Raw genomic sequence first — 12,127 nt, 5'->3', positions numbered from 1 at the left:
GCATTTGTACTTGCAGGAAATAAAGAAGACTTAATAAAAAGAAAGGCATATTGTCTTTATTTGACATTGGGGAGGTGATGGGTCAATCAGAAATGATGGTAGCATATTGTGTCTCTGACTGCTCTTCCATCTCGTGCGTCAGCAGGGTGGTCAGGATCGTTCACTAGCTGAGTAGGACATTGTTCTCCTCTAATTGTGGCAATGTTGTGGAGAATCATACATGCCACAATAATGTCACATGCCCTTTCTGGGGTGACCCTGAGCCTATGAAGGCACTGGAACCGGGCCTTGAGCATCCCAGTGGTCATCTCTACCCTGGCTCGTGTCCTGCAGTGAGCCAAGTTATAACGTTGCTGCGGGCCGGGCTCAGGATCAGGGTAAGGGGTCAGCAAATAGGGCTGGCACTATCCTATGATAATACGAGGATACAGTTTAAATTTTCAGTTGCAATAGGAGGAAACAAAATATTGATTATAATAGGATATAGCTATATATATATATATATATATATATATATATATATATATATAAACTCACCACGGGCAAATCTAGCGCTCCGTGTACACTCACGAAACATTTGCGAGTCATGCACAGACCCAGGCCACGTTGCTGATGATGTGGGCTGCATCACATATGATCTTCACAGTGCAAAACAGTAATTAGCTGCAGTAGCTGTATTGTGAAGTAGCTTTCATTTGGAATGCTAAAGGCTACTATTTAGGCCTACCTGCACATTAATGCTGTGGAAAGACTTCCTATTCACATAATCTCCTTCATTTACTGAAGGAGCTATGATAGGAATATGAGTGCCATCTATGCAGCCAATCACACCTGGAAACCTAAAATATATCAAATTAACTGATTAGTGCTTCAAGTCTCAAAGCTTCATACTAAATAAATTAATTATTGCTTAGACTGATACCTGCAATTCTGTGGAATTCTTCTTTGATGAGTCTTGTAGGTCTCTGACTTGGGAACACCACAAGTGTGTACAGTAAACGTTTCAGTGCAAGAGTCACATTTCTGACAGCCCGACAGACGGTTGCCTTGGAAATATGCTCAGCGTCACCGATGTTATATAGAAAACTCCTGTTGGCAAAAAAACGAAGTGCAACACAAAGAATTTGCTCTGAACTGAGAGCATGTCCACGATGTGTCATATGAACGATATGAGGGCTGAGAATATTGTTCAGATGAATGATCGATTGAGCAGAAAAACGGTAACGTTCAAACAGATGATCATCAGGGAATGATAAAACATCCAAGCGGGGTCTGATCACCCTCTCCCGACGGAGATTTCTGCAGAGTATTTGTGCTTCAGTATCAACTGGCTCTTCAAGAAAAGGACACGCCATGTCTGACACCTCCATCAGTCTGCAGGCTTCAGCTAAAGAGGAGAAGAAACTCAGGGTTAGTTGAAGAAAACCTGCTAGCGAGCAGGTTAGCTTCACGGAGTATGTTGCCATAGTAACTGACTCAGAGTTAAGCTGAACTGGCTTCGTGAAACCGAAAACCCAGAGTTTCCTTCAACTCTGAGTCAACTAACACTGAGTTTTCACTAAACCCGCTTTCTGAAACAGGGCCAGGGTCATCTGTGTTGTAAATAGTAAACTTACACATAGCAGGGTTATTATACAACAGCCGGATGTATGTATGGTATTTGTAAGCACAATATGTACAAGTATTATAGCACTAAATCAGTTTAACAGTTTCTGCATTCTAGTGCCAGACCAATCAAAGGTTTCAATGTGTGGGCTGTTGCCTATAGTGCTTTCAGATCATAATGGAATGTCATGCAACCACTTTCACGGTAGTCACAGAGATTGTTCAAGTATTACATTTTTTTATAAACTTCCACTTTTTGGAAATATTTGCCATACATTTTGATACTGCACAGAACAAAGGGTTGTGTGTTCAATCACAAGAAGGGGAAAAACAAATGGACAATTAGCACTCAAAAGCCTAATTGTATTTGTTTTACTGCTGCAACATGCTTTTTCTGTTAGCGAAAGTCTAAACTAAAACCAAATTTACACTTAAAACTAGCTTAAATGTTTAACTTTTGTTCTTTCTTTAAAAAAAAGCTTTATATTAAGCAACAAAACCCTTCTGTAAGTCTCGTCCCCATTGGAACCTATTAGCAGTAACTACACTTGGAATTTATTTGAGTATAGATCTTGCACTCAGAATGTCAATGACAAATAATTCTAACAACAGAATATACATAAACAGATTAAATGCGTCTTTCAGATTTTCATCTTTTTTTTTAGATTTAATCATTTAAGTTTATAAGTGTTCGGTGGCTACCTCTAATCAAGGTGAGAGTTGAGAGATATATACTATATATATATATATATATATATATATATATATATATACACACACACGTGTGTGTGTGTATAAAAAATGTGAATCTATAACAAATTTAACTTCGGTGCTTATACATTGATCTTCTCACTTAATCAGAATATGTTACCCTAGATTTGTACACTAAATGAATCTTTAACTTTTATAATAAAAATAATTAGAAACTAGGGGCCCTGCTAATCAGGGTTTAATTGCCAAACAGTGCCTCTGTTGTTGTTTTAAACATTTTGAATCAGATTTATTTACCCTTTTAAATGTTGCTTTCCTTTCAGTGTTTTTTTCTTTTTTTGTTAAGACATTTTATCAGAACTTTCCAGTTATCTACCATGTGGTAGTGTCCTCAAATGGAGCTTCCTTATTGGTGGGTAGATTTCATATTTAGCGATAGTACCTAGTTGAGGACTGCGATGGGAGTGAAGACTGGTTTACACTTTAATCTCGCACCCATTGGAAGACGTACCCAGCTACAGTTGAGAAAAACGACTCTAGCTGCATGACAAGACTAAATATCGATCTCAGCAATGATCACGCGATTAAAGTATGAATCAGGCTTTCTACCTCTAGAGTCAAAGCCCTCATCGTAAGGGCTCTATTGCTATTAGAAAAATATTTTAAAATGTATTTCCTTAAGAAAAATACATTGAAACCTATATTTGTTCTATGATTTGTCAGGTACCCTTTCGACAAATCTCACATATCAAAACCATGCTTTTTTGACAGCATATTCGTGAAACGTCTGAATGTCAATTCTGCTTCGTGTCACCATATGTGTTCAGTCTCTTTGAAGTGTTATTAAAAGGACTTGACTGTACTATCAAACTGCCGGCAGTGCTTTCAAATTGTGTGGTTTCAAAGCTAAAAAAAAAAACATTCATTCAGACATGGTGCAAAAATATTTATTGCTAATAAACCTGGAGTCTGTTGGTGTACACTTGTTGCATATTTACAATGACAGAGTACAGGGAAAACAAAATGTGAGACAAAAAAAGTAAAAACATTCAAATAAATACAAAGGAAACTGCCACTGACCCACACTACAAAAATAACCAACTTAAAACCTTTGAACTCCCATGTGGCTGAGCGAAACATTATTACACAAGAGAAGACAAATGTTTCAAAGCGGCCCTGTAATCGTATGTATCTAGCCATTGTCTTCATTGATCTTTAAAATGAAACATTTTAAAATACTTTGTGAGATGCTAACTTTACATACGACGATAAGGGTGAATCAGAGATAAACAGCCTAACAAACAAGGTTAAGCCAAGCTGGATTTAGATGTTAAAAAACAGCCAAGTGTTAAGCTTGTGTAGAGCTCTGTAGCTGACAGACAACTCCATTGACATGTGAAGGGCTAATGGGGGCTGTTGCATTAAAAGTTGTGCATACCTACCAAACCTACAGGCACGACGGCAAAGGAATGACATTTTCTACTGTATTATAATGACATACTAAATTATGAACAGCAGTTATCCATCTTGGGGATGTTACATTTTATAAATTCAAACATTCCTCTGGTTATTTACAAGTAGTATATGGAATCTTTCTGTGAGTGAGTTTAAATGGTAGCTTATACAGTAGTGTTTAGTGTAGCATTTTAGACGCTTCATAAAAAATAAAGAATATTTACACATTAAGACACACTAGTCACAGTAACTGTAGTGCATGGAATGCAATTTCTAGACAGAAAATGAAAACCTAATATTATGTTAAACATAAGACGTGTAGTTACCAGTGTAGAGTTCTAAATTATTAAATTCTGTGCTAAAATATAGCGCCCTCTAAACATGCAGCAAAGCTTATTGACAGAACACCATTAGAATTCTTTTGTGTCTTTGTTGTCAAACAGGTGAAGTCTCTGCTCAGCAGTGAGGCCTTCCTTGAGACTCTGCAAAGAAAGATAAAGTCATGTTAGTGGAATGCAAACTGCAAGAGGTAACACTGACACTTCTTAAACTTAAATGGAAGACCACTTTGAATAAATACTGTGCAAGGTATACTTTATAAAATCTGATCAAAACAACTAAGTTATACATTGCAAATCCTCTTAAGCACCCTCAATGTGTTTTTTTGTAATTATTTTGGAACATTAACAGGATTCTTTTTCCTCCTTTCAAAAAATAGGAGTTCATTAAAGAATGGACAAAACACTGAAAATATGGCCTTTAATGTCGGATCTGTTTAATATAATATAATGTGTTCTATGACTATATGGTTTTTGCTTAGATCATTATTTACCAGGCTTGCTAACTATTGCAGCATAAATGTTCTTTTTACAACGTCTACATCTGAAAAGCCTGCAAGTGAAGCACCAACAAATATTTACTGTGGCAGTAAAAACACACACACACACACACACACACACACACACTAAGTGGGTCTACAAAGATTCAACACACAAGAAACAATACGAATGCGGTAAATAGTGATAGCATGCACAGAAATAGAGAATAATAATAAATACACAGAAGAGGATTTTAGACAGGTAAGAAATAAGAAATCAGACATGACTATTTTCAGAAGACACATTCCTTCAATATTCATTTGTTTTTCCATTTACCAGTTGATACAACATTAAATAAGCATGCTTGTTACACCAATGCAGGCTTCAGTACACGTTAATGAATGACAGTTTTCTTTGAAAGACAATGCCTACATTTCTTCTATCACAATCCCTATATTACACCCCAATAACAAGACAGACACACTTCACAAAATGGTAAATCTGGAGGTAAGGTGCGAGTAAATACAGGGCTAGTAAGAAGTCCTAAACAACAGGTAATTCTCATTTTTGTTTGTTATATAAAAAACAAACAAATATGTAAAAATTACAACCTAAGAAAACATACTGAGTAACAGTGTAAGCAAACTGACTTCTACCAACTTGTGCCTGTACAGGAAATAATTACTATAGGCGTCTACACTTCTGACTCAGCCTGTATAATTGGTAGATTCATAAATGATTTGCAGGCAAGCCCAGCATGTGACAGATCACCAGATCCTAACACCTCTTAACTGTATAACCTGACTTGGATCTTGATATCATTTCATTCACTTAACACCCAAGAGAACAATTATCTGAATGACCATCAGCAATGCTGGCATTTTCTTAAATATTATACCTGCCAAGAAGTCCACACATTACAAAAATATAGCTGTTTGGAAAATTATACAAGGCAAATAGTTTACTGTTGGTTATAGAACTGTGTATGTATGTACAGTATGTATCAAACAAATCAAACTAAATCCCATTAGTAGGGGCAAATGGTGTGCTAAGAAAGGTAGTGTATTTAATTATACTATTTGATGTTTGTTTTTTAATGCTTATTTGTTTAAACTTCAGTAATTAAAAAGTATACTAAACATACACTCACAAGGGACAAAAATGACAACGTTTGGGAAACATGTTACTGAAAAGCTACTAGTTTCTGCAAGTGTGCACCGTGCGTAAATTGACTTTTTAAAGACATTTCCTGCCAGAAACAATGTTATCCAGGAGCTATTTGGTTTCCAGGCTATTCTTTATTATCGCACCTAAAGGACTTGCACTTTGATCCTTGTGTCTTTCAAGTAGCTGAAGTGTGGCTTTCAAGTGGAAGTCTGCAGCGCAAATTGAAGAAAAGCTTCCACAAGCACTTTGCCTAATTACTTCCATAACAGTGGGAACAATGTTTGGGGGAATATGGAAAACCACAAACATACACTGTTTACAAGCGGCAGATGAGACCAAGCTTGGAATACAAAGTAGTATCCAGCAGTCTGAGGAATAAAGTGCAGGCACTGGCAGACTAAGCTGGATCAATGGGTAATACTGTACCTCAGTTTTGCTGTCTGTACACTATACTGCTGCAAGCTTCTGTGTTAATGAAAGCCTTTCTATCACTAGCTATGCGGCTGGCTTTTCTGCACACTGAAGAGCAAGATGACTGCAAGACTGCGAATTAGTAGTATTCTCCACTTATCATGTGATCACGCTGGTGAGTTTCTGGTAGTTGACGCAGGAGTGTGTTTGAACATGTCCTCCTTTGATTAAATAGCTCATAAAAATAATGTCTCTACTTGCAAAGAGCGAGATCCTAACACAGAACACACAGCTCATTGTATAGTAAGTGAAAACAGAGAATTATAAACTTGGAGATCATTTTTGTAATGGGGGAGGACTTAGCTGGCAATTGCCACACCTTACAATGTTTGTTTGTTTTTTTTTAATTGAAGAAACACATAGTGTAATGAGATTTTCAAACTGAGCAAAAATAACATTTGGGATTAAAGAACAGGATCTGTTACTGGATGAACCTAGGAGCATAAATGTGCAGCTTTTGTCTGCAATGTTTAATTAAACAAGCACACCACGGCTTGGACAAAACAAACAAAAAACAAAACAAAACCAAAAAAACAACCTAGCACATGTAATGGCACCAACAATTATCCAGACAATTGAATAACATTTCAGACAATTTAGAAGGTACGTGTATTAGTTATATCCAGTACACAAAACTTAAGCTAACTGTCAGAATACTATTAAGTGCCACAGCTTACAACACAGTGCCGCACGTTTGTGAAATTCCTTGCCCCTCTGAGAAGGATGACAGTTCTTTATAGTTATTTATAAACAGTCAAACCTGTATTAAAGACCACCATTCTATATCAAATCAGATATGTTGCATGGTAAAAGCCTTAGAAGAGAACAGTTGCATTTTCCCCCCAATAGTGAGATGGCATTTCTTTTTTTCTTTTTTTTTGTAGTGTGTCCAATTACTTTACTCCTGTTTTTCTTTTTTTCCCCCCAATGATGTTCCCTCACCTCAAAAAACAGAGCAACAGCTCAGGTGGCCTGAACGATCTATAGCCTGAACGACTATAGCTGATGTCATTGAGCTACGAGCCTCCGAAAAACAAAGACCAGCCCTGCAGGTGCTCCCTTGAGCAAAGGGACGCAAACCTGCGCTCTCCTGACTGTATGACCCTGCCCACCACACAGCCTTTACCAGGCTCTTACAAGCAGGTAGACTGTATAAAAAGTCTTTGGAAACACATCAATAAACACATTACGCAAATGCTGTTATGCATCACAATGAGTTTTTGTTTTAAACCCAGCAGTGTGGAGTAGTGGTTAGGGTTCTGGACTCTTGACCGGAGGGTTGTGGGTTCAATCCCCAGTGGGGGACACTGCTGTTGTACCCTTGAGCAAGGTACTTTACCTAGATTGCTCCAGTAAAAACCCAACTGTATAAATGGGTAATTGTATGTAAAAATAATGTGATATCTGTATAATGTGAAATAATGTATAATGTGATATGTTGTAACAATTGTAAGTCGCCCTGGATAAGGGCGTCTGCTAAGAAATAAATAATAATAATAAATAATAATAAACCCAAGCTAAGAACAAGCCCCACAGAAAGACAGTGCATTGTTAGTGAATGGACAAAAACAACATCTTGGATAAAAGGCGGCTTTTCAGATAGTTTACCTAAAGGAAGTCACTAGATATCAATCATTAGGCAGCTCTAGCTATCCCAGGGCATGTCTCAACTCACAGACTACAGAAGACAAAGGGAGGAAATGCACCAGCCAGTGTTACGTATCAAAAGAACAGCTCCTTCAAATACATACCAAGCCTCAATGAATGGTTACATCAGTAAGCGGGTAAAGGACACAAGCTGTAACAGGTTAAACTTATCACGCCTAGTATGTTTCTTTGCAATCCTAATGTATTCATATTGTAGTCTTTGTGATTTATTTGCATTTTATAAGGCAAGTTTTACATTATTGTAGATTATTTTTGTTTAATGAACCATTCTATATTAGACATTAATTCACTCACGCTAATCTGTGTCTATCCTGGCAGGCATTGTGAATGTAAAAGAAAAACCCCAAAAAACACACAACAGTATTGGCATCCATTTTGATTATACAAATATGTAAACTTGTTTTTAAAATTTGAAGAATTTTGACTTGAAACTTGTAAATAATACAAAAAATAGTAGACAAACACTGACAAAAACCTTGCCTTTCATTTTATTTTGATTTCAGTATTAAAGTGTTTGAAGTTACTGATGTGTGTGTCTCATCGGTCACGTATCCGACTGCGATGGGACCAGAGCAAGGGCGGATATGTAAAAAGTCCGAGAAATGAATCCTGTTTTAAATACCATTATACACATCTGTAACAATTACTATATTCATACAATTATTGTTTTGAGATTCAGCTTTTATTAGGGAGCTCCCCTAAATCCTCTGTTTAGAAAGAGTAGCCGTCTGCCGTGTGGATGCGTGCATTCGCTGCTGAGTGTGACCGGCAGGAGATCGAGACAGAGGTTGAAGCTGAGACGCCTCCCGCAGGCGAACAGGATTTATTTACATATCAACACACTGAATAGCTCACCTGACACTACCAGCAATGGTTACGCACAGAGCACATACAACACAGAGTACAAAAACTTTGGTAGGATCTACAATCTCTGAACTAATCTTCTCTATTCAATAATAAACTAACGTTGCTGAAGGGACTGATAAACGGTTAGGGCGGATATGTGACGGGCCGATACACGATGGATTACTGTACCTCATGAACTTGTATCCCTTAGCAGAGATACGAAGCCTTCTGACGACTCAAATTTCCTACAGGAATACACATTATGTACTGTATTGTTAATAATGCTGTTAAAGAAGCATTATACATTATTTAAATGTAACAAAAAGGGGTTAAGCCTTAAAATATTAATCAAACAAATGCATTTTGCATATTTATTGCATTAACTGGGAACCTTTAGGGATATTGTAGCGGTTTGAACATCCATAGATTCATGCTGATTGCTGATATATTAAAAAGGTAAAAGAAAAGTGAGTGTACAAGTTTTTCATTACATCTTTGAAATTCAATTTTAAAACGTCTGAGCTCAGCATGGTTCTCAGCAATACGACATAATTGCTAAGTGGGTAAGAAATTGATTTCATTTTGTACACTCTATTCTCAAAAATATAGTAGGTTCTCAAAGAATCTCTGGTAAGACATATTAAACATGAGAAACCAGGGGGTACCAGGCTGCAGGTTATCAATTGGTAGTTAATATGCCCTTATGGAAAATAATAATGCAATACCTATGTATATCTGTTTTACATAGAATTTGAATATTTGCTAGGCAACCTGGCTTTAATTTTGGTTCTAGTGGAAAAACTAGCATGAAACCTAATGATGTCCTCTATGAAAAACACACACCTTGTGTAGTGTTAGAACATGACTAATCAAATAATCTTTGTTGTCCATGGACCTCGTTTTTTAATTCTGTTTGACTATGTAAACATATCAATATGGATGCTTGTATGCTTATCTGTACAGTACTTGGTACTGTATAGATTTTGAACAGCATCAATATAGTTCAAAAGCCATAAAATGTCAAGCAGTGTGCAAATTACATTTACACAGTCTACTTTGTTAGGACCTGTACCTAATAACGGTTTGAGTCACCTGATCACAGCCTTGACACAACATGGCAGGGACTCCACAAGGTGTTGGAAGGTGTTTTCAGGGGACGGTTTTTCAAAACGTAATCTGGATAATATTGATCCAGATTTTGTAATCCTATATTTTGTGATCAAGATTTCTTAAAAAAAAAAATGTAACCGTAATTTGTAATCTGGATAGCAGTGACATTTTCTCAAAACGATCCAGAGAAAAGCAATCTCGATCACAAAATATAACATTACATAATACGGAACACTTTGATCCAGATTACAAGTTTTGAAAAACCATCCGCTGGGAATCCATTCAGTCATTAATATTTTAGACTTCACAATTCATATTTCAAGCTTTCAGATCAACAGTCGTTTACCTTTGTCCTGAATGCGCACCCACTATCATGTCTCTTTTGAAGGCTGTAAGATCTTTGCTTTTCCCCATTTCTGGTAGACTGTTTGCTACCGTGCTGTACATATCACATACCTCATTTGCATCTCTAATTCAGGTTAGATGCCAAATCCAAATCGGATAGACATGTCCTAATAAAGTGGCCAGCCAGTGTTTCAACAAAGCAATACAAGTATCTGCAGGTACTTCATAAACAATATATGAAATCACTTACTTTTGACCTCATTGTCCGTTCTGACCGTTTAGCTGCTGCCGCTGCCATCTTCAGGATATCTGGATTGCTTTTCGACTTCATGATATCTGACGGGAAAAAAAAGGATATTGTCATATATTATTCCAAGGTACACCGATACACTGAAAAAAACAAAACAGATTGTATGCAAAACAAAATGTTCGTTTTAGTTGTAAAAGTGTAGTGTCCCTACAAAACCACATACATATCTCACACCTGTTAGCTGCTAAAGGATTCTCTTAAAGTCTTACCATAGCCACTGCATTCCATCTTCTCTAAGGACTGCTCCCCCAGTGCCTTGTGAGCCAGCTGTAACTGCTCCTTCAAGCGATTCAGATCTCGCTCTGATTTGGCTTTCACAATACTCAGCTCTGTGTAAATATCTTTATATTTATCTGTTGTGTGCTTCTTGTCCTAAAATAAAGCAAAAAGACAAAAACAGGTTTAGCTAGTTACAAACTATTATAAATCACGCTTGAGAAATCAACCAATCGGCGTCTCCTGTATACAGATGTCATCACGGGCACAAAACGTATGGTATGCAGAGTAGAAGATCTGTTTTTGTGATTCAAGTTAATCATTCGTGTCTGGGGTGCATGAGATGACATCTGTGATGTGTGATGCACTGCCGTTACAGATTCTGACCCGTCGGCAAGATGAGATTAAAATCTCTATAACCACACATGTGACGTATTAACTTTAACATAACTGTGGGCTGTGTTTATCGTCATGTATTAAAGTTAGTGTGGTCTATTTGATTGATCTAAACACAAATTGGACCTCATGTTAGACAAAGGCTAAACAAGGCTATATAAAACTTCTGCTGTTTGGATCAACTGATTAGATGCAGGGTGTTTTGCAAAATGCCTTATTTAGAAACATTCTAGATTTTTTGAAGAAAAAAAAATGATGCAAGTTGCTGAACACACATATAAAAACTTGCTCAGCAAACCTGATACATTTTGCAAGTTATTTTTTGTTTAGCTGGCATCAGTGGAATATAAAGTTACACTGCTTTTGTAATTACTTAATACACTTACTCGTTGAGCTGCTTGTAGTTCCTCTTTGAGGGAATTGATTTCCTGTTTTAGATATTGTACTTCTGATTCCTTTACCCGCAACATGACCTGAACAAAATGTCTTTGATTAAACACAGAACAAGACTAACATTCTACTCCAAATATAGCAAACATATGTTTTATTTATATAATGAACACAAGTTTAGAAACATACCACTTTTAGTGATTTTCTGAAGTTGGGAGATTTTAGATATGATAGGGATAAGCAACTGTGGCAACTGCGAGTAAATGGAACATCCTGACAATCACAGTTGCAGAATGGACGGAAACTACAGCTGCACATTACGTTTGCTTGTTTGACAGCTTTAGGAGTCTTTTCAGAAGCAGACCCGAGTGGTTGAAAAGAGATTTGTTTCAGGAATAAATAGGGATAATAGGATGTTATGGTTAAGAAAGTCATTATTATAAAATTGGTCTGAACTAAATTACATTTTTATACATTTTTTAGTCAATATTTGTTGATTGTCCCATTGCATTGGAAAATATCAACACTGGTCTTTCAGACTGTATGGATAAAATTCCTTTTAATGTGTCAATGCTGACATCTAGTGGCTTAATTTGGTAAAAACAAAAAAAAAATACTG

The 12,127-nt window shown here is 36.7% G+C and overlaps 1 protein-coding gene across 1 annotated transcript in view; it reads right to left on the bottom strand.

Moving 5' to 3' along the window:
- Window positions 1-3,247: 3,247 nt before the first annotated feature.
- The window catches only part of LOC117423315 (protein outspread-like), a 70,775-nt gene continuing 61,895 nt past the window's right edge, over window positions 3,248-12,127 (bottom strand). The window contains exons 21-24 of the mRNA XM_034038860.3: window positions 11,505-11,591; window positions 10,716-10,878; window positions 10,447-10,532; window positions 3,248-4,253 (exon numbers count right to left, since the gene is read on the bottom strand). Coding sequence (XP_033894751.3) covers window positions 4,182-4,253; window positions 10,447-10,532; window positions 10,716-10,878; window positions 11,505-11,591 — 408 coding nt within the window. The 3' untranslated portion in view covers window positions 3,248-4,181. The remainder of the gene's footprint in view (window positions 4,254-10,446; window positions 10,533-10,715; window positions 10,879-11,504; window positions 11,592-12,127) is intronic.

This window comes from Acipenser ruthenus, chromosome 17 (assembly GCF_902713425.1).
Source record: "Acipenser ruthenus chromosome 17, fAciRut3.2 maternal haplotype, whole genome shotgun sequence".
Taxonomy (NCBI): domain Eukaryota; kingdom Metazoa; phylum Chordata; class Actinopteri; order Acipenseriformes; family Acipenseridae; genus Acipenser; species Acipenser ruthenus.
The sequence above is the reverse complement of the archived record's forward strand: the minus strand, read 5'-3'. Positions and strand labels throughout refer to the sequence as shown.